Source organism: Somniosus microcephalus, chromosome 6 (assembly GCF_052327205.1).
Source record: "Somniosus microcephalus isolate GS21.2 chromosome 6, FLI_Smic_1.0, whole genome shotgun sequence".
Taxonomy (NCBI): domain Eukaryota; kingdom Metazoa; phylum Chordata; class Chondrichthyes; order Squaliformes; family Somniosidae; genus Somniosus; species Somniosus microcephalus.
The window spans coordinates 6,043,931-6,070,869 of record NC_140992.1 but is presented as its reverse complement, the minus strand read 5'-3'; the positions used below and the strand labels follow the sequence as shown (position 1 = coordinate 6,070,869).

Below are 26,939 nucleotides of genomic sequence, written 5' to 3'. Positions count from 1 at the left end.
TCCTTTGTATTCTATTTCATATTGGTGTGCCCCTAAGAAAAGGGACCACCTCTGTAGCCTTTGCGCTGTCATAACGGGAACACACTTTTCAGGGTTGAATATGGAGATGAGGGGTTGATGGTCAGTGAACAAGGTAAATTTTTGTCCGTGTAGGTAATGGTTGAATTTCTTCACTCCCCATGCCAGGCTGAGTGCTTCCCTGTCGATCTGGGCACAGTTACGCTCAGCTGAGTTCAATGAGCATGACGCAAAAGCTATCGGCCTCTCCGAGCCATCAGGGAATCTATGTGATAATACAGCTCCTATGCCGTAAGGGGATGCATCGCACACCAGTCTGATTGGCAGTGATGGGTTGGAATTAGCCAAAACTTCCTTGGACGTGATCAAGCCTTTGCATTTATGGAAGGCACGTTTACAGTCTTCGCTCCATTTCCAAATTACTCCCGTTTGTAGTCGTTCGTTAAGAGGGTGCAGAAGAGTTGACATGTTCGGTAAAAATTTATGATAGTAATTTATCAATCCCAGGAACGACCTTAATTGTGAGACATTTTCAGGTGCTGGGGCTTTTATGACCGCTTCAATTTTTTCAGGTGACTTATGCAACCCTTCCTCGTTAAGTATGTGGCCACAATATGATATTTGTTTCTGGAAAAATTCGCACTTGGGGCGATTTGCTTGTAGGCCCCGTTCTTTCAGCCTAGTGAGCACCTGCTCCAAATTGGCAAGGTGCTCGTTGTCGTTTTCTCCTGTTACAAGGATGTCGTCTAGGTAGCATTGAGTCCCCGGAATCCCTTGGAGGACTTGCTCCATAGCTCTTTGCCTGATAGCTGGAGCTGATGCTACTCCGAAAACCAGTCGATTGTACTGGTACAGGCCTTTGTGTGTATTTATCGTGAGATACTTTTTAGAGCCCTCTTCAACCTCCATCTGTAGATATGCCTGTGCCAAGTCAATTTTGGTGAAACATTTCCCTCCGGATAGTGAGGCGAAAATATCTTCTATCCTCGGAAGAGGATACTGTACCGTGCGAAGGACCAGGTTGACAGTCACCCTGAAGTCCCCACAGATGCGAATTTTTCACTGTTCTTCAGATTTATCATTATTCAACGTTTTCTTCATGACCGGGATGATGGGTGTTGCCCACTCGCTCCAATCTATCTTGGATAATACGGCTGCCTTTTCCAAATTCTCCAGCTCTGCCTCGACTGCTGGACGAATTGCGTATGGCACCGGCCTTGCCTTAAAAAACTTGGGAATTGCCGCATCGTCCACTTTTATTGAGGCGGTGACGCCTTTCAAGGTTCCTAGTTCCTGTTGAAACACTTCCTTGGCGTTGGCCAAGATGTCTTTTAATCATTCAGGTATGACATCATCATCATTTTTTTTCTTACTGGTCACCGTCAGTGCCTGAATGGAGTGCCAGCCTAAACGTATCTTCCTGATCCATTCACGTCCCAACAGCGGTGGACCACCGTCTTGCTGAACGTATAAATACAACTTCTGTATTTCCTTGCCGTTGTATACAACAGGCACCCTTATTTTCCCTTTGGGGTATACTTTCTGCCCCGTATATGTTTTCAAGATAATGGATGTGTCTTTCAAAGGTATATGCGGAAATAGCCGCTCGTAATCCCGTCGACTTATGACGGTCAGAGCCGATCCTGTATCTAGCTCCATTTTAACTGGGGACCCAGCTATCGTGAGGGTAACCCAAATGGTCTGGTAATCTTCTTTGGCAATTACATTATGTAATTTGAGACAGCTTACTCTCTTGTTTCCGGAGTCACTATCGCTCTTCTGGTCTTCGGAGCTACTGTCCGTCATCATTTGCACCTTTCTGTACTTTTCCTTATTGATTTTTTTCTTGTCCGTGGATTTTTTGTTTCCAGATCGGCATACACGTGCAATGTGTCCAATCTTTCCGCATTGCCTGCATGCTTTGTCCGTGAACCAGCAGTCCCTCTGATCATTTGTGGATCTGCCGCAGCAATAACATCTCTCGAAACCCTGTGTCATTTCATGGGTGCCGAAGTCCTGTGGCTTTTGCTGTATCTCTGCAGCTCCTCTTGCGGCTGCTGCATATGATACAGCCACACTGAAAGCCTTGTCCAGTGTCAAATCTTTCTCAGAAAGTAGCCTTTTCTGTGTTCCTTCACTTTGGAGACCGCAGACGAATTTGTCTCGAAGAAAATCTGCCAGTCCTGCCACGAATTGGCAGTGCTTTGACAGCCTCCTTAATTCGGTGAGGTAATCAGCGTTACTTTCTGTAATGAAATCTGTTTGTCTTGATTCTGTATTCGTTTTGCACTGATGTATATTACCCTCCCCCACGGCGTATAGTTTCACTTCCTCTTTCCTGACTAACCTGGAAGGTTCCAGGTCTTGGCTCTTGGCTCCGCCCCTGACTTCTCTTACATAAAGATCCCAGGATCTGTATGACTCATTCCTGTGAACCAGTCGGCATGTTGAGATGTTAGCTCTGATCTTAGTGATTAATAGCCAACTTGTTTAAGTCTATAACTTCTAGTTTTGTGGTTATTGAAGGCCCATCACTTTCATTCTTGTGCTGATTCCTCCTGAAGAATTTGAATCGCTCCGCTATCAGCAATGGTGTTGCGTTTAAGTGCTCCTGTAGGGTATCAACAATTTCCTTAAAATTCTTGTCCTTCAGTTTGGCTGGAGTGACTAAGTTTCGTAACAGCCCGTAGGTCCTTGCGCCCATTAGATTTAGAGGTACTGATGCCTTTTTATCATCCTCTATTTCATTTGCTGTGCAATATACCTCCACTCTTTCCACATATGTGGTCCAATCCTGTATATCGCTATCGAAAGCAGTAATATTGCCAGTCTTAGGCATCTGGAAAAAAAATGGCGCCTCCCGCGCTTTCCTTTCTTCCCCACAGAAAAAAACGGCGCCTCCCGCGCTTTCCCGCCGCTGCCGCTTCTGACAATGCTGTTCTCCGCGGTTTTTATTTACATAGGTATTTTTAATAGGTGGAGACTCATTCCTACCGGACTCTCTGGGACTTTTTCCCTCCCTCTGCTTGGTCCGAACGCCGACCTGCTTTGCAGCGCCGACCGTCTCCCGAGTGCTCCACCCTCTGTCTCCGTTTGCCTCCGCCTTCGCTGCTCGGCCCTGCTGCAGAGCCAGCCGATGGAGCCCCAGCCCGCCGCCCAGGAAGGATTATTGCAGTACCTGCCACCAGCTCGGCTGGCTGCTGAAACCACAGTTTTTTTTATTTTTTTCTTTCTTGTTTTTCATCGACTTTCGTCTGAGGAATCGATCTCCTTGAGGTGCTGCCGAATTGCAGGTAAGTCCGTTTCCAATTCGTCGCCACTGTTGTATCCATGTGTTAATGGAGACACGGAATGCAGGAGTTGGTTTCACAGGTGTTTACTGAACAAAGTCTGGAGGTGAACTAACAGATACAAGACACTATGCAGGCTTATATAGCCTGAGTGGCCATTACCGGCATTACAGTACACAGGGGCTCTTAAAGGCACATACACCACACCCTCCATATGCTTATGGAGGGAGTCACAGCAGGCAGGGAGGTCCACTTCCCAGGAGACCAACATCCTGGTTGCACCTTTCACAGGACGGCACAAGCAGGGACGTTGTCAGGAAGACCAGGCTGCATTGATGCAAACCTTTCAGTAGATCGCAAAACGTTACTGCAAAGCCACACTCAACATTATCCTGCTGTATCACTCATCACATCCCCATCACTCTGCCTTCCCTACCCTGCTCCTGCACATCCTTACTCACACCAACCTACCTTGCACCTACACCCATCCCTCTCTCTCAAAATTATCAGATCCTGATTTCACTTGCAACCTCTCACACTCGATCTCATCCTCGTCCAATCATACCAACTAACAACACACATGGGTGGCTACTTAGATGTTTCAGCCAATGTTCATGTGACGTTTCTGTTACTGTGCTGTCAAACATTGAACTATTTATTTTCAACACTTAGCGTTCTTTGACAGATTTGTGTGCACCTTTGGAAGTGGCTTCACAGAATCACAGAAACCCCACAGTGCAGATAGAGGCCATTTCGGCCCATCGAGCCTGCACCAACACATATCCCACCCGATCCCCGTAACCCCACGTATTTAATCCCCCTAACACTAAGGGTCAATTTATCATAGCCAATCATCCTAACCCGCACATCTTTGGACTGTGGGAGGAAACCAGAGCAAACACGGAGAGAATGTGCAAACTCCACACAAGCAGTCACCCGAGGTCGGATTCGAACCCGGGTTCCTGGCGCTGTGATGCAACAGTGCTAACCACTATGCCACCGGGCTTAATAAGTTGCAGTGACTGGTGAGACATAACGGTACACCCCGCCATGGTCATGAGTGTGAATGGACTGGCTTGGGCATTGTCCGGATGCTTTATGGTTTTGGTGTGACGTGGTGCCAACCTGGCGCATTATGTGGCAACCAAGGTTTACAGCTTCAAGTGATGTAAATCTTGCTATGGTGAGACCATCCCTGGCGTCCCAGGCAGAAAAGTCATCGGGTGCTGATAGCTTGTCTTGTGAAGCACAAGCTGATTGCGGAGAAGGTGGTGTTGTTTTTGGTACTGCTGGTGTGCCTGGTGCTGCTGGTGTGTGAGATGATCGTGGTGGGATTCTGAGGATCAAGGTGAGATTTCTTTCATGGGCAACGATGCTAATGTAATAGATGGCAGATGAACTTGAGATGACAGAAATGACCTGTCAATGGTGAGAGAGGTTGTTCGAATGAGATAGAAAGTTAGCTCCAAGCACTTGCAAGCTGCATAAAGGTCAATCTGTCTTCCAAATGCAGTAAATAGCAGCTTCTAACCTTGAAAAGTGAACACCTATGAAATGGGAGCTTTTATAGACCGTTTGCAGCTGTGAAATAAAGAAATCATCACACGCTGACACAGCACCCGAGCTCCTAACATGACGTGATACCCGAGCAGCGGGGAAGCCGTTGGCGAACTCTAAAAATCTATAGGTAAGATGATAATACTAATTAATTGCCTCTTAACAATCTCTCTAATGATGTAAATTGTCTCCCCCGCCACTTGGTGTCGGATCTGCGTATCGATGACAGACTCGACATCTGGCAGAATAGCGTGGAGGTGGTTTGAAACCGGGTTCCGTACCCGTTATTAAAAAAACCTCCCAGCCGACCCGCCTCCAAACGCCGCCTCTGACCCCCAGAAAAATTACCCGTCTTTTTGTTTCTTTCTCAGTCCCAAACGTGCCCATCATTTCCTGATTAAACCTATTTCCATTGATTAGAGTCTGCAATACAGACCTGTTATTAACAGACATGACACACAATTTGCTTTGGCTTAGAAAATCCTGATGAGAAAATTCATCTCTTCTCTGAATTCCCGAGGTATAATCTGGTATAATGACCTGTGCTGACCAAATGCCGGTCGGGGAAGGTTACTATAGCGGGGAGTTGGTGAATAATGGCTACAGAGAGTTACAACAGGCTCCTGTTGGTAAATAAAATATATTTTGACAACGAGTACTGAAATTGTATAATTTCCGTGTGCTAGTAACTGGAGATTGCTGTAATCCAAATGAAGGCTATGGGCTGGAAAATCATAAAGACGGTAAATATTCTATAAAAACAGTACAATACACCTACATGGGGAATTAAGGGAGATTTGATTCAATCAACCAGTTCTAATGTATTTCAAAATAATTCTTCTCAATGTTGTAATCAGAAATTATTTATAGATCTTAATCAGATGTAAAAAGAAATCTTCATAAGGTCACCCTCTTTAATTAGCAAGGGGCCTAACTATACATTGTACACTTTATATTTTTGCATGATTTAGACTTTATATTCAGCATTGAAATACCAGCTCTAATGTTGTGACAATAGTGTCGTCAATAATAACCATCGATCTTTAATACGAAACAGCGATCATTAAGCATGTGAATGGTTTTTAATGCTAAGTTTCGATTATTGATAAGTACCATTCATTAATAATAAACATAAAACAATTAGTAATGAGCATTAATGATTAATCATCTTCACCAATCATTTTAAGCAACAATTAAGGATAAGAATAATCGATCATTAGAAATAAGCACCAATAATGATTTATCAATGGTGATCATTAATTACAAATATTATGGGCAAGATTGGTTGATTATCGTCATTGATAATTAATTATATGTTCCAATAACTGAGAATAGGTTTAACGAGTTAATAAGAACTGACAGAAAATTAAATGTATTTCCTACCAGGCATACAATATAGTGATAAAGTAGCGCCGTTTCTAATCATAATATTCCAAGCTTCAACCAATCTACAAGCTTGAATTCTGTGATGTTTTCCGCCGCTTAGTTAACTGCAATTTTTCTTCTTTACGCAATGGATGAGAGAGAGGAACCAGGAAATGACATACCTGTTCATCTATCATCTATTGTGGGGAAGTTATTGGCATATATAATTAAGGACAGATTGACAAAGCATTTGAACTCATTAGAGAGAGTCAACATGGATTTGTAAACCGACCGAATCCGTTTGCAATTTTCTGGAAGTAACTAAATTAGGAGACAGGCAATGGCTATGCATATAGTTTATTTGTATTCCAGAAGGCATTCGATAACGTTCTACATAAGAGACTGCTGGCTGAAATGAAAGCTCATGGAATTGAAAGCAAATTATTGACCTGGTTAGAAGGTTGGTTAGGCGGTAGAAGACAGAGAATAGGGATAACGGGTAAGAACAGGAATTGGAAGGAAGTGACTAGTGGTGTGCCACAAGGGACTGTCCTGGGACCTCAACGATTCACTATATTTATTAAAGACTTAGATAGCACATTAGAGAGCCATATATCCAACTTTGCCGATGAAACAAAGATTAGTGGCATAGTAAGTAGTGTAAAATGAGAGCATCACATTACAAGGAGACATTGGCAGGTTAGGTGAGTTGCAAAACTGTGGCAGACGGATTTCAACGCGTGTAAGTTTGAGATTATACAATTTACACACAGTATCCCCACAGTGCAGATAGAGGCCATTTCGGCCCATCGAGCCTGCACCGACACATATCCCACCCTATCCCTGTAACCCCACGTATTTAATCCCCTAACATTAAGGGTCAATTTAACATAGCCAAATCAACCTAACCTGCACATCTTTGGACTGTGGGAGGAAACCGGAGCACCCGGAGAAAACCCACGCAGACACAGGGAGAATGTGCAAACTCCACACAGACAGTCGCCCGAGGCCAGATTTGAACCCGGGTCCCTGGCGCTGTGAGGCAACAGTGCTAACCACTATGCCACCGTGCCCCCCTTGGACATAAAAGGATAAGTCCGATGATTTTTACAATGGTGAGAGCTAGGAACAGTGGAGTTCCAGTGAGGTTTAGGGTTCCATGTATACAGATCAATAAAATGTAGTTGTCAAGTACAAAGTATTACCAGAAAGGCTAATGCAATGTTAGCCTTTAAAACTAGAAGGCTAGATTGTAAAGAAGATGATAATTTGCCACAGCTATACAAAGCCCTGGTTAAACGGCATCTGGAGTACTGTATATAGTTCCGGGCACCGCATCTCATAAAGGATATATTGGCTTTGGAAGGATTGCAGCGCAGATTCACTAGAATGGTAGCAGGGCTTCAAGGTTTAAATTTTGAGGAGCGATTACATCAAATGTAATTCCTTTCAATATAGAAGGGTTGATTTTATTGGCCCAGAACTTGGTGTCGGGGGCTTGCCGCGCGTGCAAGCCCCCGATGTGCACTTACCCGGCGCGCCGACATCTGAAACTTGGCCCGCAGTGGATTTCCTGTCAGTGGCCAGGTTCTGATCTCGGCGCGCTGTGCTAACCTGACCCAGCGGCGTAGTTAGTGCGATGTGCCGGCTGGGATCAGGTGAGCACTGTTCAGCCAATCAGGGGAGGGGAAACTTCATTCATAAGTTTGATAGTAAAGACTGTCAAACTCATGAAAAGTACGGCACCCCAAAACACTACTTAAACTTTAAATAAAATTTTAAAAAGCATCCCAATAATTAAATTAACTATGAATAACTTTAAAAAAACTATTTTAAACAATTAATCAAATTTTTGAAAAAAATACATTTAAAAAAAATAGGGTCTAAAACTAAACTTACCTTACTGTAGATTCTTTAAAAATAATAAACCTGTGGAAAAAAAAATTCTAAATTGTACTAAAAGACCACTTACCTGTAAAACTAAGTACTTATGTGTGGTTTTTCAATGCGTAAAAACCGGAGCCCTTTACACATGCGCAAATCTGTAAAAATACAGGAAATCCAAGCCGCACGCGCTGCCCAATACCGCGCATGCGTTCAGCCTCTTAACCCCTTGGGTCAGAGGACAGGAAATGCCGGTTATCAGCGCATGCGCTGTGCATGCTGAAAACCGGCAATTCCTCCTGGCACACGCGTGAGTACCCTGTCGGTACTCACGCGTTGTGACAGGAATTACTGGGCCATTGTGTTTTATATGATTTTGAAAGGTATTGGTGGGTTAGAAAGAGAGAACCTTTTTTCCACTGGTGGAAGAGGATATAACCTTCAAATCATAGCCAGGCCATTCAGATGAGAAATTAGGAAACACTTTAAGGTGGTAGAAGTGTGGTACTTTCTCCCACAAAAAGCAGTAGATGCTACCTCAATTAATAATTTTAAATCTGAGGTTGATAGATTTTCGCTATCCAAGGGTATTAAGGGAAATATTGCCAAGGCGGTAGATCGAGTATCAACCGTGCTCTCACTGAATGGCGGAACAGGCTCGAGGGGCTGAATGGTCTACTCCTTTTCCTATGTTCCTATTACTCTGAATTCCTCTACTTCCTAACAACACCCAAACAGCCTTTGTATATTTTTTAATTTGTTGTCGGAAAGTGGGCGATATGGACAAGACCTAATCATACTGCCTCTGCCCACAAGCCCTCAGAAGGTGACTACGGGCCGCTGCAGTCCATTACATTCAGCCAATTAACAGATTCATTGCATTAAATTTAATCCCGATTTACAGGTTATTATATAACTTCCGTGTCTATTTGGTAGGTTATTGACACATTTGTGAAGGTCGATACATGACTTATATCCTTACCCTTCACCTGATGATGCAGCTCCCTTCTTTCTTCTGGCCTGTCTGTAAAGAATATGTCCTCCTAACGACAGCAGTATTGACCAAGGATTGCCCTTCCCCTCTCTCTCTCTTGCAGATACTGACTATATTATAGCGTATTTGCAAATTTTCTCATGTTATTAACTTACGCATAGCAAAAACCAGACAAAAATACGAAATTGTACAATTCATGTTCACAATCATGATCTTGTGAATTGTGAATGATTGATTTCCAAACTACATTCTTACAGCTGAAATTTGGCAGCTGAGACTGGCCAATGGAGAGAGTGGCTGTGATGGCCGAGTGGAGGTTTATTACGGCGGTATTTGGGGGAGAGTGACTGCCAGTCTGTGGAACTTCAGTAACGCTGATGTAGTGTGCAGACAGCTGAAATGTGGCTCTGCAGTAAATGTTTATAACCACTCGAAGTACGGACCAGGCAACGGGCCGGTGTGGATGAGCAATGTCAGATGCAATGGAAGTGAACCCTACCTGTGGAACTGCAGTTTTACACAGGAGAACCACTTTTCTATCGCTGAAGACGTGGGCGTGGTTTGTTCTGGTAGGAATTTCTTTATTATCTAAATAAAAATATATATCCCGAAAAACGCGTTTTAAAGATATACTCCTGAATTTCCCATGACATTTCTCACGCAATTTTATCAGAGCAAGTGGGAAAAGTGTGACGAGAAAGTGTGAAGGGAAAGCATTAAAAGGAAGCTGATTGTGGCACTTACATGAAAAAGAAACTGTACACCAGACTTTTAATAAATTGTTAGTTGATCTCCCCTGAGGTTGGACCGGGGGATTGAAGCTCAGGTGTACTTTTCATCTGAAGCAGGTTTAGATAGTAGGGTCATAGAGTCATAGAGTCATAGAGTTTTACAGCACAGAAAGAGGCCCTTCGGCCCATCGTGTCTGCGCCGCCCATCCATCCCTGTCCAGTCTAATCCCATTTTCCAGCATTTGGTCCATAGCCTTGTATGCAATGGCATTTCAAGTGCTCATCCAAATGCTTCTTGAATGTTGTGAGGGTTCCTGCCTCTACCACCCTTTCAGGCATTGAGTTCCACATTCCAACCACCCTCTGGGTGAAAAAGTTCCTCCTCAAATCCCCTCTAAATCTCCTGCCCCTTACCCTGAATCTATGCCCCCTTGTTATTGACCCCCCTACTAAGGGGAAAAGTTCCTCTTTGTCTACCCTATCTATGCCCCTCATCATTTTGTACACCTCAATCAGGTCCCCCCTCAGCCTTCTTTGCTCCAAGGAAAACAACCCCAGCCTGTCCAGCCTCTCTTCATAGCTGAGGCGCTCCATCCCAGGTAACATCCTGGTGAATCTTCTCTGCACCCTCTCCAAAGCAATCACATCCTTCCTATAGTGAGGCGACCAGAACTGCACACAGTACTCCAGCTGTGGCCTCACCAGCGTTTTGTACAGTTCCATCATAACCTCCCTGCTCTTATATTCTATGCCTCGGCTAATGAAGGCAAGTATCCCATATGCCTTTTTAACCACCTTATCTACCTGTTCCGCTGCCTTCAGGGATCTATGTACATGTACACCAAGGTCCCTCTGACCCTCTGTACTTCCTAGGGTCCTACCACTCATTGTGTATTCCCTTGCTTTATTTGTCCGTCCAAAATGCATCACCTCGCACTTTTCAGGGTTAAATTCCATTTGCCACTTTTCCGCCCATCTGACCAACCCGTTTATATCGTCCTGTAGCCTGAGGCTTTCCTCCTCACAGTTTACCACCCCACCAATTTTCGTGTCATCTGCGAACTTACTGATCATACCTTTTACATTCTCATCCAAATCATTTATGTAGATCACAAACAACAAGGGACCCAGCACCGATCCCTGAGGTACCCCACTAGACACAGGCTTCCAGTCACAAAAGCAACCTTCGACCATCACCCTCTGCCTCCTGCCACTCAGCCAGTTTAGGATCCAACGCGCCAAGGCACCCTGGATCCCATGGGCTCTTACCTTCTTGACCAGTCTCCTATGCGGGACTTTGTCAAAAGCTTTACTGAAGTCCATGTAAACCACATCCACAGCATTTCCCTCATCCACCCCCCTAGTCACCCCCTCGAAAAATTCAATCAGATTTGTCAGACATGATTTACCCTTGACAAAGCCATGCTGACTATCCCCGATTAATCCTTGCCTCTCCAAGTGGAGACTAATTTTGTCCCTCAGAATTTTTTCCAATAATTTCCCTACCACAGATGTTAGGCTCACTGGCCTGTAATTCCCTGGTTTATCCCTGCTACCCTTCTTGAATAATGGTACTACGTTAGCTGTTCTCCAGTCCTCTGGTACATCCCCTGTGGCCAGAGAGGTTCTGAAAATTTGTGTCAGAGCCCCTGCAATCTCCTCCTTTGCCTCCCACAGCAGCCTGGGATACATCTCGTCTGGGCCTGGGGATTTATCCACTTTTTGGCCTGCTAAAACCGCTAGCACCTCCTCCCTCTCGATGCTAATATGTTCAAGTATGTCACAGCCCCCTTGCCCGATTTCTATGTCTGCATCGTCTTTCTCCATAGTGAACACAGATGCAAAAAATTCATTTAAAACCCCGCCTACATCATCTGGCTCTACACACAGATTGCCACTTTGGTCCCTAATGGGCCCTACCCTTTCCCTGGTTATCCTCTTGCCCTTAATATACTTATAAAACATCTTAGGATTTTCCTTTATTTTGCTCGCCAGTGTTATTTCATGGCCCCTCCTCACCCTCCTAATTTCTTTTTTAAGTATGCCCCTGCATTTTTTATACTCCTCTAGGGCTTCTTCTGTCTTTAGTCTTTTGTAACTGCCAAAAGCCCCCCTTTTATTTCTAATGCATTTTTGTATATCCCTCGTCATCCAAGGTTCCCTTTGCTTGTTGGTCCCACCCTTGACCTTTACAGGAACATGTTGGCGTTGTACTCTCTCTATTTCCCTTCTGAAAGTCTCCCACTGTTTTGATGCGGATTTTCCTATAAGTAGCTGCTCCCAGTCCAATTTGGCCAGATCCTGCCTTATCATATTAAAATCGGCCTTCCCCCAATTTAGAACCCTTATTTCCGGGCCGTCTTTGTCTTTTTCCATGACCACCTTAAATCTCACCGAATTGTGGTCACTGTCGCCAAAATGCTCTCCTACTGACACTTCCACCACTTGCCCGGCTACATTCCCCAGAATTAGGTCCAGTACCGCCCCCTCTCTTGTAGGACTTTCTACATGTTGGCTCAAAAAGCTCTCCTGGATGCACTTTAAGAATTCTGCACCCTCTAAGCCTTTCACACTCTGACTATCCCAATTAATATTGGGGAAGTTGAAATCCCCCACTATTATTACCCTATTATTTTCGCACTTTTCTGAGATTTGCCTACATATCTGTTCCTCTATCTCCCCCTGACTGTTTGGGGGCCTATAGTACACTCCCAGCAAAGTGCTTGCCCCCTTTTTGTTTTTAATTTCTACCCATATGGCCTCATTAGAGGAACCCGCTAATATATCATCCCTCCTTACAGCAGTAATTGACTCCTTAATTAATATTGCAACACCCCCTCCCCTTTTACACCCCCCTCTGTCTCGCCTGAAGATTCTATACCCCGGAATATTGAGCTGCCAGTCCTGACCCTCCCTCAACCATGTCTCCGTGATAGCAACAATATCGTACTCCCATGTGTTCAACAACAACTTCAGTTCATCCACCTTATTTGCAAGACTCCTTGCATTAAAATAAATGCCTTCCAGCCCTGCCATATTCTCTTTTGCCTTCACATATTTGCTTTGCCTTCCCAGCTGACTTGTTTTTCCCTCTGTATTTGGCTGTAAATCACCCCCTACTATAGCTCCACTCTGTACCCCATCCCCCTGCCAAGTTAGTTTAAACCCCCCCCAGCAGTGCTAGCAAACCTCCCCGCAAGGATATTGGTTCCCCTCTGGTTCAGGTGTAAACCGTCCGACTTGTACAAGTCCCACCTTTCCCAGAAGCAGACCCAGTGATCCAGGAAACTAAAGCCCTCCCCCCTGCACCATCCCTTTAGCCACGCATTCATCTGTTCTATCTTCCTATTTCTATACTTACTAGCACGTGGCACCGGGAGTAATCCAGAGATTACAACCCTTGAGGTCCTGCTCTTTAATCCTTCACCTAGCTCCCTAAATTCTTGCTGCAGGACCTCATCCCTCTTTTTACCTATGTCGTTGCAGATGAATTCGGTACACAGGCGTCAGTTGTTCCCCAAGTCAGTTGTTCTCCCCTTATTTCTTTCATAATACTTTGAGTATAATTTTTATCTATTCTTGAGTAGAAAATCCTCGGGCATTTTGGGAAGCAAATAATTGTATTGCTTGGAACAAAAGAGTTTCTCTGCAGTATAAGCAGAGCAATCAAAGAAATGAAACCGAGGCTCTACAGCGTCATCTTTGGTGGGAGACAGAAATTACAGTTTTACAAGGTTACATCGTGAGTGCCCCGCGTAAATAGGAATTTCCACTGTAAGTGTGCACAGGCGTACTACTTTTTTTATTATAATACTAATTATTTTAATATAATATTAATTGATCTTCTGTGGCATTGCAGTCAGAGAGTCACGTCATGGTTAAAGGGCCATAGTTTTTTTTGCTGGCCTAGTAATCCGGCAGTTTGAGAATTTGAAATCAGTTTGCAATAAAATTGTGGCAATAAAAGGCTAGCTTCATTAAAAGTGACCGCGAAGCTGTGGGATTGTCACAAAATCCAACTAGTTTACTAACGCCCTTTAGGAAAGGAAGACTTCCGTCTTTACCCAGCCCGGTCTACGTGTGCCTCCAATACTACACCAACGTGGTTGAATTGACTGTAACCGAAAAAACCAGTTCATTGTATCACCAGCTTCTGAAGGGCAGCTGGAGATGGGCAATAAATATCAGCTTTTTCAGTGAGGCCTGGGTCCAATGATTGGGTTTTAAAAAGTGTAGACTTCAGATGAAGCAGCTTCATATGTTATTCAGTTAATAAGAACATAAGAAGTAGGAAACATAGAAACTAGGAGCAGGCCACTCGGCCCTTCGAGCCTGCTCCGCCATACAACGAGATCATGGCTGATCATCCAAACCCTAGCACCCGGTCCCTACACCGATAGCCATCCCACCCAAGCCCTATCCCCGTAACCCCATATATTTCATCCCCCCTAACACTAAGGGCCAATTTTTATCATGGCCAATCAACCTAACCCGCACATCTTTGGACTGTGGGAGGAAACCGGAGCACCCGGAGAAAACCCATGCAAACACGGGGAGAATGTGCAAACTCCACACAGAGAGTCACCCGAGGCCGGATTATGAACCTGGGTCCCTGGCACTGTGAGGCAACAGTGTTAACCACTATGCCACCGTGCACTGTAGCAGGAGCAGGAGTAGGCCATACGGCCCCTCGGGCCTGCTCCACCATTCAATAGGATCATGGCTGATCCGAATCTAGGCTCACGTCCACTTCCCTGCCCTCTCCCCGTAACCCTTAATTCCCTTATCTGCTAGGAAACTGTCTATCTCCATTTTAAATGTATTTAATGTTGCTGCTTCCGCAGCTCTCTGGGTAGCAAATTCTATAGAATTACTACCCTCTGAGTGAAGAAGTGTCTACTCATCTCAGTTTTGAAAGGGCAGCCCCTTATTCTTAGATTATGCCCCCTAGTTCTAGCCTCACCCATCAGTGGAAACATCCTCACCGCATCCACCCGATCAAGCCCCCTCACAATCTTATATGTTTCGATAAGATCGCCTCTCATTCTTCTGAACTCCAATGAGTAGAGTCCCAACCTACTCAATCTTTCCTCATACATCAACCCCCTCATTACCGGAATCAACCAAGTGAACCTTCTGTGAACTGCCTTGAGAACAAGTATATATTTTCTTAAATATGGAAACCAAAACTGCACGCAGTATTCCAGGTGTGGCCTCACCAATACCCTGTATAACTGCAGCAAGACTTCCCTGTTTTTAAACGCCATCCCCCTCGCAATAAAAGCCAAGATTCCATTGGCCTTCCTTATCACCTGCTGTACCTGCATACTAACTTGTTGTGTTTCATGCACCAGGACCCGCAGATCCCTTTGTACTGTAGCATTTTGCAGTTTCTCTCCATTTACATAATAACTTGCTCTATGATTTTTTCTGCCAAAGTGCATAACCTCACACTTTCCAACATTATATTCCATCTGCCAAATCTCTGCCCACTCACTTAGCCTGTCTATGTCCTTTTGCAGGTTTTTTAATGTCCTCCTCACTCACTGCTTTCTCTCCCATCTTTGTATCGTCGGCAAACTTGGATATGTTGCACTCGGTCCCTTCCTCCAAATCGTTAATGTAGATTGTAAAGAGTTGGGGTCCCAGCACTGACCCCTGTTGAACACCACTAGTTACTGATTGCCAGCCCGAGAATGAACCATTTATCCCAACTCTTTGTTTTCTGTTAGATAGCCAATCTTCCACCCATGCCAGTATATTACCCCCAATCCCGTGATTTCTTATCTTGATCATTAATCTTTTGTGTGGAACCTTGTCGAATGCCTTTTGGAAGTCCAAATACACTACATCCACTGGTTCCCCTTTATCCACCCTGTATGTTACATCGTCAAAGAATTCGAGCAAATTTGTCAAACATGACTTTCCCTTCATAAAACCATGCTGACACTGTCCTATTAAATTATGTTTCTCCAACTGCTCTGTTACTGTTTCCTTAATAATGGACTCCAACATTTTGCCAACCACAGATGTTAGGCTAACTGGTCTATAGTTTCCAGCTTTTTGTCTACTTCCCCTCTTAAATAAGGGTGTTACATTAGCAGTTTTCCAATCTGCCAGGACCATTCCTGAGTCCAGGGACTTCTGGAAAATAATCACCAATGCATCCACAATCCCTACCGCCACTTCTCGCAAGACCCTAGGATGTAGGCCATCAGGTCCGGTGATTTATCCACCTTAAGTCCCATTATTTTACTGAGTACCATCTCCTTCGTGATTTTAATCATGTTTAGCTCCTCCCCCCCTCCCCCATTGCCCCCTGTTTGTCCAGTGTTGGGATATTTTTAGAGTCCTCTACTGTAAAGACTGATACAAAATATTTGTTCAGCGTCTTTGCCATCTCCATGCTCCCCACCACTAGTTTCCCGGTCCCATCCTCTAAGGGACCAACGTTCACTTTAGCCACCCTTTTTCTTTTTATATAGCTGTAGAAACTCTTGCTATCTGTTTTTTTATTTTTTGCTAGTTTACTTTCATAATCTATCTTCCCTTTCTTAATTAATCTTTTAGTTATTGTTTGCTGGCTTTTAAATGCTTCCCAATCTTCTATCATCCCACTAGATTTGGCTACTTTATATGCCCTTGCTTTCAGTCGGATACTGTCCTTTATTACTTTACTAAGACACGGATGGCTGTCTTTTCTTTTATTCCCCTTTTTCCTCAGTGGAATATATTTATCTTGAAAGATGTGAAATATCTCCTTGAATGTAAACCACTGCTCTTGTACCATCTTACACTTTAATCTGTTTTCCCAGTCCACTTTAGTCAATTCTACTTCCAATATTAAAAGCATAGATTCAGTCCTCATTTATATATTTTTATTTTACATCCTCTGACTACTTACAGCAACATAACAACTGCACTGGGAGAAGTTGCTCTGAATAAGTTTACATAGTTAGATTTCATTATCAATGTGTGCTTAGGAAATTATAATGGAAAATGTTGCACGAAAGTTTGACAGAAACGTGACAACAAATTAATCGTTGTAACAAAACTAATTAGAAACAATACATCAGATGGGAATGAATCGATTGGGAGCCGTGCAGAAGATACTTCCTGGTCCGCATACAGTTCAATATAATTATTCCTGTGCTGCAGATCATATTCCGATAAGGTTGGCGGATGGTGGAAGTCGCTGTGCTGGAAGGGTAGAGATGAACTACAACGGAACCTGGGGAACTGTGTGTGATGATTCCTGGGATTTAACAGACGCCCATGTTGTCTGTAACCAGCTGAAGTGTGGACAGGCTCTAAACGCAACGATTTCCGGTTGGTTTGGCACAGGATCGGGGCCTATCTGGTTGGACAACCTGAAATGTTCAGCGAATGATTCGGCTTTGTGGGAATGTCTGGCGGGGCCGTGGGCTGAGAGCGACTGCATTCATAAAGAAGATGCTGGAGTTATCTGCTCGGGTGAGATGTACTTTCACATATGTGCACTTTTCGACTCCAGCCATTTTTAACAAACGTAGCTCAGGTCAACTAATTTGCAGGAAAGCCCTTTGATGTACTGACTCCGCATCACAATGTAGAACACGTGTCTCTAAGAAACATTCCAATATCTTCTAAATTACTTCCGCTGATATAATTAACCTTTACCCGTTTCTGAGATCAGCAATCTGTTAAATGTAACGCTGTTAAAGAAGAGAAAGCGCCGGATCTCTTGCTTTTACATTTACTTAAGTAAGGTATTGCTAAAGCGAAGTTTAATCTTCACTCTTTGTTCTACAGAACATAGGGCGATAAGGCTGGCGAATGGACGGAGTCCCTGCCAGGGTACAGTTGAAGTTTTCTATAATATGACCTGGGGCACTGTTTGTTCCGATGTCTTTGGCCTGGAAAATGCAGAAGTGGTTTGCAAGCAGCTTAGTTGCGGCTCGGCCCGATCTGTGGAAGATAATGCAGCATTTGGAAAGGGTTCTGGACCGATCTGGCTCGATGATGTGAAATGTCGTTTGCACGATTCTCTCTTATGGCAATGCCCATCTTCACCATGGGGCCAACATAACTGTGAGCACAAGGAAGATGTTGGGGTCATTTGTTCAGGTAAGAAATTGCAAATGGAACCCGTTTTTTGGGGGATGTTTCACTAAAGTAATGGCTGGAATTGTTTTTCAGAAATAAATCCGATGATGAACCGCGATGAGGCGGACACGAAGAAAAATAAAATGGCACCAGTTCCAGAAGATGCTGGTAATTTGTGATATGGATAGTATTAAGGATCGTGCTATATGTCTGCTGGGATTTATTTTCATTTGGTTTATTTTTAAAACGTCTGTGTGTCCATGCATTTTTTATTATATAAAATCCTCGGTGGATACAATCAGTCTGTTCATCACCATTAGTAAAACAGCCGTTTTAAGTCGAGGAGCGAATGTACTTGACAGGAACAAGGACAGTGGACGATTCAATTGCATTTCAGCCAGTTCATTTCAGGACTGCCAGAATCAGCTGCTTTGAAATTATCGATTGTACGATGTAATTGATCACTTCGTAATTCGCTGTTGTTAATCAATAGAACAGGTTGCGGGGGAAGGGGACAGAGGCTCCCAGGATAACATGTTGAGGAATGGGAGATTCTTTAGTCAGACATATCTAGCTTGTGGGTCAGTTGTCACGCAGTCTGCACCAACTCTTTAGTCAACATTGGAGTTTGGCCAATTGCCTCCTGTCGGGGAACATGCAGACTTTCTATTCTGATTTATGGCACGGTCGGTTCTGCGTAACAACTGCCTCCGCTGTATGCCAGGATCTCAGGAGATTTTAACTACCCCAATATTGAGTGGGGCAGTGATTGTGTTAATGGCATAGAGGGGCAAGAATATCTGAAACGTGTTCGGGAAAAGTTTCCTTATCAGTACGTTTCCTGCCCAACGAGGAAGTAGGCATTTCTGGATCTGGTTCTGCGGAATGAAGTGGGTGAAGAAGAGATTGACACAGACAGGGAGCATCTCGGGAGCAGTGGGGCCGCCAAAATGCAGAATGATTGAAGGAGGCAGTAGGCATGGTTGAGCTACTAAATGTGTTCATTGCATCGGTGTTTAACAAGGCAAAGGACTTTGCAAAAGCAAAGGTAAACGAGGAGGTTGTCAGAATACCTGGTGAGTTAAAAAGTGGATGAAGATGAGGTACTAAAAATACTGGCAGTACTTAAAGTGGACCAAATTGGATGCATCATAATTTGCAGAGGGAAGTAAGTGTTGAAATTACGGAGGTGTTGGCCACAATCTTCCATTCCTCTTTAGATACAGTGGTGGAGCCAGAAGACTGGAGGATTGCAAATATTACACCCTTGTTGAAAAAGAGAAGAAGGATGAACCTGGCCAGTCAGTTTAACACTGTGGTGGGAAGCTTTTCGGAGCAATAAAGCGGGAGAAGTATAACAGCCACTTGGGAAAGCATGGACTCATAAAGGAAAGGAAAGATATGTTGAGGGCAGATCGTGTTTTATTAACTCGATTGAGTTTTTGATGGGTTAACAGAGAGGTTGGGTATTGTATATATGGACTTTCAAAAGGCATTTGATTAAAGATATTTAGCAAAATTGAAGCCCATGCAATAAAAGGGGCAGTAGCAGCAGGGATACAAAATTGGCTAAGGAATCAACAACAGAGAGTTGTGGTGATAACTGTTCTTCCGACTGGAGGGAGTTGTACAGTGGTAATCTCCAGGATTGTCCACCAGGACTGCTGCTGTTCCTGATATACATTAATTACTTGGACTTGGGTACAGCACACTATTTTGAAGTTTGCAGATGAGCCGAAACTTGGAAGTGAAGTAAACAGTGAGGAAGACAGTGTTCGAATTCAAGAGGACGTAGACAGGCTGGTGGAATGGGCGGACACATGGCAGATGAAATCCAATGCAGGAAATTGTGAGGTGAGACATTTTGGTAGACAGATTGAGCATAGACAATGCAAGCCAAATGGTACAATTTTCAAGGTGGTGCAAGAGACGAGATACACGGGGGTGTTTGTGCACAAATCTTTGAAGCTGTCAGGACAGGTTAACACAGCAGTTAATACAGCGTAAGAAAATCATAACATAAAAATTAGGAGCATGAGTAGGCCATACGACTCCTCGAGTCTGCTGTGCCATTCAAAAAGTTAATGGCTGAACTTCATCATCAACTCCACTTCCCAGCCCTATCCCCAGATCCCTTGATTCGCTTAGTGTCCAATAAGCTATCAATTTCAGTGTTGAATATACTGAACGACTGAGCATCCACAGCCCTCTGAGACAGAGAATTCCAAAGATTCACAAACCTCTGAGCGAAGACATTTCTCCTCAATTCAGTCCTAAATGTCCGACCCCTTATATTGCATCTATAACCCCAGGCGAAACAACCTCTGAGCATTTACCCTTTCAAGCCCTCTAATAATTTTATACATTCCAATACAATCACCACCCATTCTTCTAAACTACAGAGAATATAATCCAATTCTATTTAATCTTTCCTCATAGGATAACACCCTCTTTCCAGTAATCAACCTAGTGACCCTTCGTTGCTTAAAGTATCGAACTTTAAAGCAGATATAATTCTGGGTTTTATAAATAGTGGTATGAAGTACAAAAGACAGGAAGTTATACTGAACCTATAGAAAGCACTAGTTCTGTCCCAGATGGAATTTTGTGTCCAATTCTGAGTACCACGCTTTAGGAAGGACATTAAGGCTTTGGAGCGGGTACAGGATAGATTTACGAGCGTGGCTCCGGGCATGAGGGATTACAGTTACATGGATAGACCTGCAAAAGGACATAGACAGGCTAAGTAAGTGGGCAGAAATTTGGCAGATGGAATATAATGTTGGAAAGTGTGAGGTTATGCACTTTGGCAGAAAAAATCAAAGAGCAAGTTATTATCTAAATGGAGAGGAACTGCAAAGTGCTACAGTATAAAGGGATCTGGGGGTCCTGGTGCATGAAACACAGAAGGTTAGTATGCAGGTACAGCAGGTGATCAGGAAGGCCAATGGAATCTTGGCTTTTATTGCAAAAGGGATGGAGTATAAAAGCAGGGAAGTCTTGCTTCAGTTACACAGGGTACTGGTGAGGCCACACCTGGAATACTGCGTACAGTTTTTGGTTTCCATATTTAAGAAAAGATATACTTGCTCTCGAGGCAGTTCAGAGAAGGTTCACTCGGTTGATTCCAGAGATGAGGGGGTTGACTTATGAGGAAAGGTTGAGTAGGTTGGGCCTCTACTCATTGGAATTCAGAAGAATGAGAGGCGATCTTATCGAAACATATAAGATTGTGAGGGGGTTTGATCAGGTGGATGTGGGGAGGATGTTTCCACTGATGGGTGAGACGCGAACTAGGGGGCATAATCTTAGAATAAGGGGCTGCCCTTTCAAAACTGAGAAGAGGAGAAACTTCTTCACTCAGAGGGTAGTAAATCTATGGAATTTGCTATCGCAGAGAGCTGTGGAATCTATGATATTAATTACATTTAAAACGGAGATAGACAGTTTCCTAGCTGATAAGGGAATTAGGGGTTACGGGGAGCGGGCAGGGAAGTGGACGTGAGTCTAGGTTCGGATCAGCCATGATCCTATTGAATGGTGGAGCAGGCCCGAGGGGCAGTATGGTCTACTCCTGCTCCTACTTCTTATGTTCTTATGTTCTTAAGCTGGGATTATGCCTCTTGGAGCACAGAAGGCTTAGACGAGATTTGATGCAAGTGTTTAAAATAATGAAGGGTTCAGATTGAGTAATTAAAGAGAAAGTCTTTCCAATGGCTGATGAATCGATACGCAGAGGTCATAGATTTAAGGCGATTGGCAAAAGAACCAGCGGTGACATGAGGAAAATCTTTTTTACACATCGAGAGTTTAGGATGTGGAATGCACTGCCTGATAAGATGGTGCAAATAAATTTACTAATAGCTTTGAAAAAGAAATTGGATAATTACTTGAAGGAGAAAAAATGGCAGTGATATGGGGGAGGTGCGAGGCAGTGGGAATATCTGGATTGCTCTTCGAAGGAGCCAGCGCAGGGTCGATGGATCGAATGGTCTCTTCTTTGCTGTACTATTCTATGATTCTATAATTCTAACTGTAGCCAGGCTGCGTTTTAATAAAATTGGTTCCACTCACATGTTGTAAATTCTCTCATTAAACATCAGCAAACCCGAGAGCGAGCAGTTATCTTCCACTGTACACGTCCGCCATCTAGTTTAGCTTGATGTTTTCCAGCAGAGGGTCCTGGTCCAGTGAGAATCGTGGGATCTTTAACATCTGTCCCGTCAGACTGTAGCACAAATAAAAAAAGGTGATTGCATCCAAGTGCAAGTTAACATGTCCAAGTGCTTACACGTGCATCTTTTGATGTAGAGCTGCGGCTGGCTGCAGGATTCAATAATTGCTCCGGAAGAGTTGAAATATTCTTTAGTGGTACGTGGGGAACGGTGTGCGATGATTCCTGGGATAGACACGATGCCGCTGTCGTCTGTAGACAATTAAACTGTGGCGACCCAGTCTGGGCTCCCGAAGTGACGGCATTCGACCGAGGAAACGGCACCATTTGGATGGACGAGGTTAAATGCAAGGGAAGTGAGCTATTCCTGTGGGACTGCCAGTTTTCAGCAATGGGCCGTCATGACTGTGGGCATAAAGAGGACGTCGGTGTGATATGTTCTGGTACGTGATTTTAAAGCATAGCCTCGATTTTACCATTCTCATCCTTGTGTTGAAATCTCTCCAATGCCACGATTCTTCCTAGCTCTGGAACCACCTCCGGCCAGACAGCCGCCCGAGATCTCGGCGCTCCTCCGATTCTGGCCTCCTGCACATCCCCGATTTTCATCGCTCCGCCTTTGGCGGCCGTGCCTTCAGCTGCCTGGGCCCTAAGATCTGGAATTTCGTCCCTAAACCTCTCCGCCTCTCTACTTCTCTCTCCTCCTTTAAATCACTCCTTAAAGCCTGCCTTTTTAACCACACTATTGGTCACCTGTCCAAATGTCTTTCTATCTGGTTCGGTGTCTAATTTTGTTTGATAACGCTCCTGTGAAGCGCCTTGGGGCACTTTATTAGGATTAGTGCAAGTTTTTGTTATGATTATAATCCGCGAGTAGAAACCACTCACCAGGGACAACAGTTGGATTATTTTTAATTTTATGCCAGCATATCTAAATATCTCTCACTAGTTTAAATGCACAGTCACGTGTTTCCTGACATCAGCCAGATGTTCCTTTAAAATGTGTTTAGTTGCTTTGTAGCCACGTCAATCTGCTGGACGACACTGCAACCAGCAGAGACCCGCCCTCATCATCATCCCTTGCATTCTTAGTGCACCTTTGGCTGCGTAACACTCGCTTTGGCCGCAGAACTGCAGAGAAGCTCCCAGAAAGATTGGTTACTAAAAGACTTTATCAATCATAAACGGCGATTCTTGCCCCGCGATGTCACCTAGTGAAGAGAAGCCAAATCTTACTGCAACGGTACAAAGTGTAGATTTGGCAGAGTCCATCCTGAGAACCATCCCACGTGCTATGAACAGCGGGCCAGGTACAGGCCATTCAGTCCCGTGTGTCTGTTCCGCCATTCAGTATCTTTCGATCTGTCCACTAGATTTTAGTGACTTCAATACTTGTACTTCTAACTCGCTCTGCTTAACCCCAGTTTCATCTTCTCACCATTTAGAAAATACTCTGATCTATCTTCTTATTTCCAAAGTGGATCATCTCACTCTGTCGCACAACGCACTCCATCGGCACAGTTTTGCCAACTCACTTAATCTATCTGCGCCCTTATGCAACTTTCTGCTCCTATCTGCACTATTTAATGTGTCACCTAACGTGGTCCCATCAGCAAAGTTGTATATACGTCTATATATTCCTTCAGGTTATTGGCACTGCAGGGTTACATTATTAACCCGTCTGTGCCACGGCCAATGTCTGTCCAGAACTGAACCATTTCTACCCAGACAGACCAATTTACGGTTAATTACAGTATGAGTTCGCGAGCTGGGAAAAAAGGTAAAGAGTGTGAGGTTTAGATTGAAACTGAGGTTTATTAATTGGGTTTGACTTAAAATGATGCGAAGAATAAAAACATCCGTAAATACAACAACAGAACTCCTGCCAGGTAATGGGACTCTGCCCCAGTGTAACCCATGAATATTTCAGTTCGATCCGGTTGCTGTATCCGTGAGTTACTGAAATGAGTGGGCAGCTTTGCTCTGTGGTAATATTAAGTGCTTTTATTTACAGGCCATCAGCAGTACACAGCGCCTTTTCACCAGCAGAGGCCCTCCCACATCATCATCCCCTACATTCTTGGTGCCCTTTTGGTTGCCGTAACAGTTGCTTTGGCCGTAGAACTACAGAGAAGCTTCCAGAAAGGTTGGTTAATGAGTTGGGTGAACTCCTGACGAATAAATGCAGTGTCCTTTTACTGCTCATCTTTTCTAGTAATTGTTAAATGGGTTGAGATTGCACAGAAAGCGCGAGAAATCCAGAAAAAAGAACTGAGGGCAAAGTACTCAGCACAGATCCTGTTTGTCGGGAAAACAATCAAACAAACCAATCAAAGTTACCCTTGCAAAATTAACGAAACTGGCTTCTTGGGCGGGAGCTTATTTATTACGCGGATATATCAGTGTCCAAACGACCGATAAATGACCGAAAGCAAGAATGAGAGACGGAAATAGGAAAAAGGGAGAAAGAGATATAAATAAATCTGGAAGATTGCTCACCCGATTTTCTCCCGTTCTTTCTACTACAGTCAGCAGAATCAGACACAAATCTACGACTGGAATTCCTGAGCAGGTTTATGAGGAGATAGAGATTCAGGAGCTTGGGGCACTACCTGGTAATTAGCTTTAAGCTTGATGCATCTTTCATTTTAATGAATCTTTGTATTTTAAGATTGCAATTTGTTTCGTTATTAGATTCACACTCTCTCAGTTCAGCAGACAAGCTGGAATATTATCTGGACAGCGATTTACGCGAAAGTGACGGTGAAGATATAAGTATGGAAGGTAGGACAATTTGAAATCCTGTCACACGCTGCCCGCCGTGAAACAAAGCGCGACAAAATGAACCAACATATCACTGTTACACTCAGACCCTTTACAAACACACAGCAATCTAGCGATCGACTAGTTATACTGCGGACTCGTTTCATAATTCCTTTATTCATTCTTGGGATGTGGGTGTGGCTGGCAAATCCAGCATTTATTGCCGATCCCTAATTGCCCTTGAGAAGGTGGTGGTGAGTCATGAGATGAAGGTAGTCCCAAATTGCTGTTCGGTTGGGAGTTCCAATTTTGACTCAGCTGAGATGAAGAAACAGCTACTTGGAACGTAGTCTTCTTTGAGCCTGCTTCCCTTGTCCTTTTAGGTGGTAGAGATCGGAAGTTTAGGAGGTCTAGTTGAAGAGTGTTCGCAAGTTGCTGCAATGCATCTTGTAGATAGTACACACTGCAGTCACATTGCGCCGGTGGTGGAGGGCGTGAATATTTAAGGTGGTGGATTGCGTGCCGAGCAAATGGACTGCTTTGCCTAGTTTGATATCGAGCTTCTTGAACGTTGTTGGAACTGCACTCATCCAGTCAAGTGGAAAGTATTCCATCACACTCCTGAATTCCTTGTTCTTTATAGGTAGTATAACGAATTTGGGGAGTCAGGAGGTGAGACACTCGCCGCTGAATACTCAGGCTCTTGTAGCCACAATATTTATGTGGCTGGTCCAGTTAAGTTTCTGATAAATGGTGTCGCCCAGGATGCTGATGTTGGAAGAGCTGACGATGGGAATGCCATTGAATGTCAATGGGCGGTGATTGGGCTCTCTTTTGGGAGATGGTCATTTTCTGGTACTTGTGTGGTGCGAGTACTATTTCCACTTATCAGCCAAAGTCTGGATATTGTCCAGGTCTTGCTGCATAATGATTGCTTCATTATTTTAGGAATTGCCAACGGCATTGAGCACGTTGCAATCACTAGCGAACATTCCCATTTCTGACCTTAAGATAGAGGGCTGGTCATTGTTGAAGCAGCTGAACATGGTTGGGTCTAGGACACTGCCTTGAGAAACGCCTGCAGCGATATCATAGAGTTGAGATGATGGGCCTCAAACAATCACAACCATCTTCCTATGTACCAGGCATGACCCCAGCCCGTGGAATGTGTTAAAAGATTTGTAAACATCATCTAGACTATTAGTGTTGTATAAAGAGTACAGAGATAACACGCTGTCGCTATTAGTGACGAGACTCCAATGTCCCTTGTGTTGGGCGGTTAGAAGGGACACGGGCCTCATATAAACTGGGATCAGACAGACACCCTGCAACTGTACACCCTATTATTTAAAGGTGTTAGTAATGCACCTTATAGAAAGGGTAGGAAATCAGTGTCATGGCTTCAGCACTCAAAAACAGAAGCAAAACAATTGATAATCGCCTACCTATAGGTTACATCATTTACCCCGGACCTTGCATTGTTCTATAAATTAAATCAATGATTAGGTTTGGAGGGCCGGTATTCTGATGCCTTTACTGCCATTTTAGTGGGATGGACTGTAACAGGGAATGTACTATTTTGGTTATGGAGGTTTGAATTCTTGTGTCGAGTGAGCGATAGCTGAATGGATATGTAGAGCGATTAGATGGACTGACAGCAAACCAATTGGAGTTGGATAGGCTCACAAGCAGACTATGTGATTGTTACACCCATTATTTTGATTGCTACATTGTCTAGAACCAGCTCAATATGTTTGTCTTTTTTTAGGTTCCTTTACTCTCTTTGATGGTGAATTCGGAGGAGAATATGACGATGTTCAATAATTTGAGCTGGAGTTGTGAGCACCACCACCACTTGAGTTACTCCCCCTTCAGTTTTTGGAATTACGAACTATCCTGACAGTTGTTAATTACGTATCGAATTTGATTTGAACCAGGTCCTGATGTAGAAAATCTAAAATCGAATCCAACAGATTTATCAGTCATCACTGATGGGAAACTTCCAGTGGGAAGTTCCGTGAAATGAAAGAGGACAGTAATTTGCTGTGCACAGAAGGGCAGATTAGGACGTTCTGTCG

The 26,939-nt window shown here is 44.0% G+C and overlaps 1 protein-coding gene across 1 annotated transcript in view; it reads left to right on the top strand.

The window, feature by feature from the left end:
* The window catches only part of LOC147115399 (scavenger receptor cysteine-rich domain-containing protein DMBT1-like), a 63,284-nt gene extending 36,599 nt beyond the window's left edge, over positions 1-26,685 (top strand). The window contains exons 7-15 of the mRNA XM_085989575.1: positions 9,366-9,677; positions 16,998-17,312; positions 17,631-17,945; positions 18,018-18,092; positions 22,236-22,541; positions 24,113-24,248; positions 24,631-24,713; positions 24,793-24,882; positions 26,630-26,685. Of these exons, the coding sequence (XP_085845701.1) occupies positions 9,366-9,677; positions 16,998-17,312; positions 17,631-17,945; positions 18,018-18,092; positions 22,236-22,541; positions 24,113-24,248; positions 24,631-24,713; positions 24,793-24,882; positions 26,630-26,685 (1,688 nt within the window). The remainder of the gene's footprint in view (positions 1-9,365; positions 9,678-16,997; positions 17,313-17,630; positions 17,946-18,017; positions 18,093-22,235; positions 22,542-24,112; positions 24,249-24,630; positions 24,714-24,792; positions 24,883-26,629) is intronic.
* Positions 26,686-26,939: the final 254 nt, after the last annotated feature.